Source organism: Teleopsis dalmanni, chromosome 2 (assembly GCF_002237135.1).
Source record: "Teleopsis dalmanni isolate 2A chromosome 2, ASM223713v2, whole genome shotgun sequence".
Classification (NCBI taxonomy): Eukaryota; Metazoa; Arthropoda; class Insecta; order Diptera; family Diopsidae; genus Teleopsis; species Teleopsis dalmanni.
Window position 1 is genome coordinate 83,564,321 of NC_051847.1, and position 7,236 is coordinate 83,571,556.

Genomic DNA, 7,236 nt, shown 5'->3' on the forward strand with positions numbered 1-7,236 from the left:
TTGCTTAAATTAATAAGATTTACTCATCAAGTTTATTGTGAAGAAAACCTAAGTTATCTGATTTCTGAAATTATATATATTTGTTTTCATTACTCCTAATTTCCGTAACTTATCCAATAATGTCGGTTGTAACATTATATATGTATACACTACTCTTAACTAGTGGAGTAATTAAAGTTTAATTTATTTAGACCTATAAAAAAGAAGCACGTATAGAGCTAATTAAATCTATAAAATTTTAGTCGCCATGAGGCACATAAAATAATAATAGACTAATTGTAGATTACTCAACACCAAAATTTCCTCTATCTGTAACTCTAACAATAATTCGTGCAAAAAGACATTAATTTGATGATCAATTTAATTTGATTTTAACTACGAAGCAATTAAATTCGTAGTTTTAAATTCATAAATGCCTCAACGAATTCCTAAAGTGCCACTACGAATTCCTAAAGTGCCACTACGAATTCCTAAAATACCTCTTAAAATCCGACATAAGTACATAAATTTTGAACACTTTACTGGCGGTACTTATTATCATCATCTATTAAAACGTACATATGGTATATGCCGTTGAATTTTAATTTGTTAAAGATCAATAAACCTGTGGTACGTACAGGTTCGTACTGCATCGATATAATCGCAGTGCAGTTTCATCTACCATTGTTTTCTGTTTTTTTTTTCCTGTTTTGAAACCCAAAGGAAATCCTTTTTATTGCAGAGAAGAATCCCAAAACAACTTTTTTGCTTCCTTTTTTTTATCCCTTTTTAATTGCGCTGCTTATGCGAAGAGTCCTTTAAGTCCTTTGTTAAGTGAAAAATACGTAATCAAAATTGTTAAATGAAAATAGAAGAAGAAGCAAAAAAAATATTCACATATTTTCTTATTGCATTGTGTGAGGATGTGGCACAACACCTGGTATTAAGGGTGGAAAATGTTGCCATTCCGGTTTCCAGTTTTCCCTGACTATGCACTTGGCATTATGCCTACTAACCCTATTTTCCAACGACGAGTCCTATTTTCTGTGTTTTGTAACGTATGCGCTGAAGTGCGATACATTTTCCCATTTCCAGTCACAGATTTTATGTGGAACAGCGCAGCAACACACGAAGGATTCACAACAAAAAAAAAGGAAGAAAAAAAAATAAATAGAATAAAATTAAATAAAACTGCATATGTGAAAGGATTAAGTTGTTAAATTCAAAAAAAATTTATATTCAAATAAATAATTTAAGTTTATTAAGAGAAAAACCAGATATGTGAAGTGTTGGAAAAATATAGAGAAAATATTTTCCGATTGGAAATTCGTTTGTGAAAGGAAATTCGTAGTGAAAAACTTTCACTAGGTTTTGTTGTGTTTGGGCTTTGAAAAGTTTTTTCGTTTTTCATTTTCCGTACATTTCGACGTACACATCCCCCGTTTTGCATTGCCGTCGTCTTATTGGAATGGAATATCCTGGAAGGGTGTCCTTGTTGGATGTGCTGTGTGCGCTGCCAGTGGTTGTAGAGTTTTGTTTATGTTCATTGTGTGCTTAAAGTGTCGACTAAAAACACTGATTTTTTTAAATAAAAATATATTTTATATATTTCGGTATGAATATTATTGATATAAAAATATTATTTGATCTGTTGTGACATTCTGAGATTGTGACGACCAGATGTGATTATAATTTTTAATGGATTTCAGTTCAAAGCAATCACTCGGAAAATGTAAAAATCGATTATTGTGTTTTTGTTGAAATTGTGAATAAGTAAAAGTTATATACTTCAAACAAAAAGCAAAAAAAAAAAATATAATTCAAAATAAAAGAAGTGGTGGAATATAATGCACTAGTGAGATGTTACGGAACATCGGCAACGGCTACGACCACGACCACGACCACGACTACGACAGCGACAACGACAACGGTAAAGGCAAAGACATCGGCTTCGACAGCGAAATCGGCACACTTCCAATTATTTTGACATTTCTACTCGTTCCATAGCCCACTCGCATGGAGCGCTGCGCATTTCATTGCATTTATGTGTACCAACAGATTCTTATGTTGCCAGTGTTAATCCACACAAACATGCAGCAGCAGGATACACAAAAGTAGTACTTGTGCAATACAGAAAACGTGTAGACTGCAATTCTGAACCACGAAAGATAGCACGGATGGAACTGCAACCATATACAGAAGACATTTATGAGAACAAAAAAAATTTTATCTTAAATACAACTCGAATATATACACATATATATATCAAAATACATGTATTGAACTCTATTGAAACGCAACACTAAGCATAAATAAAAAAAACACGACTGATTTTTAAAAGTAATATATTCATTTTCATTTCAAATGTAAAGCGATTAAACGAAAAATTCAATACGATTCGAAACGACTCATGTCCGAAACCGTTTTTCGAACACCCACGCAAGCAGCAATTTCGCCAAAGCAATTCTCGCGTTGAAATCGCTCTTAAGTGCACTTAAAAGGCTGATTTTTATTTTTTTAAATGTTGTGCTTCTACACTTATTAACAAAAAAAAAATTTAAATTGTTTACATAAAAAAAAATTATTGAAAATAAATAATTTGTTTTTAAAATAAAAAATTATACACACAAGTTTATATCCTTGTTTACAATTGGTGCAACTGATTCGACTAATCGGAGATTTAATTCTATTATTTCGTGTACAAATCGTGTTGTATGTTGCATGTTGCAGATTGCAGATTGCATATTGCATATTCTTAATTAATAAAAGTCACAAAAAAAAAATCAAAAAAATAATATACCTAAAATGCAACTCTGTATTTTGCATTTACGAACACAAACAACATAAACAAAACAAAAAAGAAAAGAAAATAAAGACCCAAAGACATAATAAATACAACAACAAAGCGCAAGTACAAAATCATCTTGAATGAGAAGTTTAATCCAAAGAAAGGATTAACTGCAAGCAGACCCTAATTTTAAACCCTAACTTCAACACTTACAACAACAATAAAATCAGTTATCTTCATTGAATGCTAGCCCACTGGACTAGACTAGAGGATCCTTCAAAACAATAGTTAATCCCGAAAACGTAAATATAAATATTTAAATTTATATTGAATACGATGCGGAACTGTAGACCAAATCAATAAGATCAATCTATAATAAAAAGAAGAAAAGAAAAGCAATCTATAAATAAGGGTTTAAAAGTCATAAGTATTACTCTAAGACAATGGACTCTACTATATATCTGCTAAAAATATAAAAAAAGGTAAAAAGTTAAAAAAAGACCCAAAGCACTTCAGTGAGGACAATAAATCTTTACCACACTTTAAAGGCAATCACTACTATAAAAAAACAATCAGACCTATCAATTGGAACATATATTGGAACTTAGTTCGCAAAATTAGACTCTATAAAGAAATGATTGAAATTAACAAAATCTCATATATCTAACTAAAGAAGTGATGGGAAAGTAATACGGAAATTCAAGAAATTGATTAAAAACTACTGTTTTCGGAAACATTCAAGAAACTTTTTAAAAACGGCTATTATATCGGAAATGTCATTAGTAGCTGAGTGATAAGACTAGCTAATGGTGTGATAGAAAAGGAAATCGAAAATAAGACTTCTTATGTGTCTTACTAGTAGAAAGATACTGGCGGTGTAAAAATCGAAGTAATTCGGAATTAAGACACTCAAGAAACGTATTGATAATCACTCCCATTTCGGAAACGTTATTGATAGTTGAGTCATAAAACTAATTAAAACGTTAATCAATATTGGTAGCTGATGCATGAAATTAATTAATTGTTGGGATGAAGGGAAAGTAATTTGGTACTGAAATACATTGAAAATTACTTAAAATATCGAAAAAGAAATTAACACCCAACTGATACAAATCACTAATCGAGTAATCAAAAAGTAATTCAGATATAATACATACAGAAAACCACTGGCAATACAAAATACATTATTGGTAGCTAAATCATAAAATTAATTAATGCTGTGATGGGAACGTAATTCATTAATAAGACATTCACAGTCGATATTGGCAGATAGTTCATAAAACTATATAAACGATTCACTGATATTGACAGGTGATTGATAAAACTAACTTATGAGATGATGGAAAAATTATTAGAAAATACTATAAAAATAACCTATTAAAAACCACTGGCAATATCGTAATCAAAATTAACGTTGCCTTATAATAACGTAATAAGGTGATAGAAAAGTAGTTCGGAATTCAAGAAACCTATTTGAAAACTATTGGGTTATATATAACCATATTGGCATTTATCTCATAAAACTCACTGAAAGTGTGATAACATAAGTGAAAAAAATTGTTATGGTCAACTATACATATGTCTCTCATAAGGCACTGAATTTGAAAGATAATATAAGTAGTAGAATGACAACATATGTCGGAGAGATTTCTATGCAAACATATATCCAGGAAAAATCAGCAGTAAATCATCATTTTAAGAAATGAATGTTCAGTAATACATCATATATGCAGTCTTCATAAAACAAGCTTTTAAGAATACAATCGTAAAGAAAGTAAAAAGTGAAAGACGATAATTATCAAAGAAATTTTAAGGATATTTATAATGATCGCCTCCTACTCTATATATTAGTAAGATTGTCCTTACCTGAAAAATGAAACGATCATATAACCATCAAAATCGTTTAAGAAGGATTTTTAAAGTTACTTGAAAGGTGTTTAATTAGAACAAAAAAATAAACAATAGTGCTGTGATAGACAGCAAAAGATAGTATTCTCTCTAAACAACTTATTCTAATAAATGTGAATACCTATGGGTTAGCTTATGCAGCCTATAAGGCAAAACAATTAATATATAAAATTAAATATAAATTTTATAATATAAAAAACGTTATAAAGAAAAAGAACAATAAAGAATCTCACTCAAACAAGCAATCTACAACACAACAAAGATTAAAATGAACTTAGTGGTTTAATATAGAGTTCTTAAGTTATCTCAAGAAAGGTGTCTAATATATTAATATCTTCAACTACGCACAAATATGAAATATAAGACTTAAAGAAATAACAAAAAATCAAAAAAACAAAAATAAATTTTTGAATTTATATAAGTACTTCTGGACTTGAAGAATATAGTTTAATTATATATTATTCAAATATATCACAGTGATAAACAACATTTTTGATACTCTAATATATAGTATCAATTAAATTCTTATATTAAATAAGACAAAAAAAGCGTCACAACGGATAGGTCAAAAAATCAACAGGTGGTGCCACCTCAAGGTGTGGGCACAACCACGCCAACAACACAATCAACACTATCTGCCGCAGTCAGCAACATTATCAATAGCTCACTTGCCAACAGCAACAGTGAAAATTTTCGCAACAAACTACCATCCATATCAATCATACCGTTGCCGACATCAGCGCCAATAACAGCAACAACAACAGCCACAGCAGTATCGAGTGTTGCGACAGTAGCAGCGACAGCAACAACAATTGCCACCACAGCCAACATAGTGCGAACTATAACTACTTCTAACAAGGCTACATCGCCACCGCTGCTCTTTACCACCGCCGCCGCTGCAACAGCAACAACAAAACCATTATCAACCGCATTTCTACGTAACGTACAGAATTACGCACAGTTGCAACAGCGGCCACAATTGCAGCATCAATATCAGCAGACGGATAAGTGCACAATACTAAAGTTCGATGTGATACGTAAGACGGCAACCGGTGAAGAATTGCTGCTGGCAACAACATCGACCAACGCTGCTTCGCCTTCAACAAGCACTGAAGCAATATTAATTCCTGCCGGTGCAGTACAAATCGAACAGCAAATAAATAGCAATCAGGAACAGCTAACAGATATTGATGGCGTTGTACAAGCATTTCATGCAGGTGTACAACAGCAACAGCAGCAACAACAACAACAGCAGCAATCGCAGCAACAAATTATAAGTCATCAACCAATCATTGTGAAGATAGAACCTACACAGGCTTTCCATATTGTTGATGATAAAGACACGCGTGTGCTTAGTTTACCTTTAACCGAAGGTGATAAGATCGGTGCTAGCTGGATTGATATTAAAGATATTGCTGGTCTGCAAACAACACAAGCCACATTGGTGGATGTCTGTTTTGATGCCGCCACAACAGCACTGAGCAACTCAACAGGGACAGCAACAACAACAGCAACAAATACAACTTTAAGTGCAACTGATGTATGCAATACTGAAGACGCACCACCGGCTAAGAAACGACTTACATTATCTAAGCAAAATTCATGTGAGACGAGGTCACCACCAGCGACAGCAACAGTCACTACAACAGGTTCTTTAACTGCAACAACTCGTTCTTCAACAGCCGAACGTCAGATAACAGCACAAACATCGACAATGCAACAAAAAAACACTGTTGCAACGATTGCTTCAGAAGCTTCAACCACCAGAGATACACACTTCAGTGGACCCAGCATTAGTGGTGCAATGACGGGTGAGTGCCCCTCCACATTTTATATTAATTATATATATGACATATATACAAATGTATATAAGTGTTACAGTGGAAAAGTAACGTAGTGTCTAAAAAATTTTAGAAGATGAATTCTATTCGTTTTTATAACTCCATTTCTATACTTATAGAAGATCAACATTATATTAAATACACTCTTATATAAATGGAAGAATATTATCAATATTATTAATACATGATACACATGTTATATCAGAAATGTATACAAATTTTAGAACATGAAGTCCATTCATTTTCTCCATTTTGGTATTCATAATAGACCAATCCTATTTTATATACCCGCTTATGTAAATGGAAGAACAATATGAATACTATATTATATATATACCTATATAGTAAAACTATAATTTTTATTTATGTTTTATTTAGATTTATATATCTATATATATATTTATTTCATATTTTCTTAGTATTTTTTTTATTATAATCGATATTTATTAATATGGACGGAATACTCAGGCTTTAAATATTTCGTTAGTACCATGGATTGGGGGATTTGAGGAAGATATCTAAGTTAAAAAGTGAAAAATATATATGAGATATACATTATGTTTCGCGATCAGCCTTTTTTGTAATTGCAGAAGATTTCAGAGTCAATTAAATAATTAATGTTAAATTTTGATCAGAAATTTTGTTATAACCGGTACACATTTTTAATATGAAAAAACAATTATTATGCCGAGTTGAAGATACAATATTGAAATTTAGAGA

At 31.5% G+C, this 7,236-nt stretch overlaps 1 protein-coding gene across 1 annotated transcript; it reads left to right on the forward strand.

Annotated features, from left to right (window-relative positions):
- The first annotated feature begins 412 nt into the window (after positions 1-412).
- On the forward strand, positions 413-6,670 carry LOC119674943 (GATA zinc finger domain-containing protein 6-like). Its single transcript, XM_038086100.1, has 3 exons — positions 413-563; positions 5,215-6,486; positions 6,636-6,670. Exons 1-3 carry the CDS (start codon positions 413-415, stop codon positions 6,668-6,670), a joined length of 1,458 nt encoding a protein of 485 aa, XP_037942028.1.
- The last annotated feature ends 566 nt before the right edge of the window (positions 6,671-7,236 follow it).

Excerpts from the sequence above, each read along its gene's own strand:
- LOC119674943 (XM_038086100.1), top strand. The coding sequence starts at position 413 with ATGCCTCAACGAATTCCTAAAGTGCCACTACGAATTCCTAAAGTGCCA. Across the intron at positions 564-5,214 it reads TCTATTAAAACGTACATATG|ACAAAAAAAGCGTCACAACG; the intron begins GTATATGCCGTT and ends ATATTAAATAAG. Across the intron at positions 6,487-6,635 it reads CATTAGTGGTGCAATGACGG|AAGATCAACATTATATTAAA; the intron begins GTGAGTGCCCCT and ends CTATACTTATAG.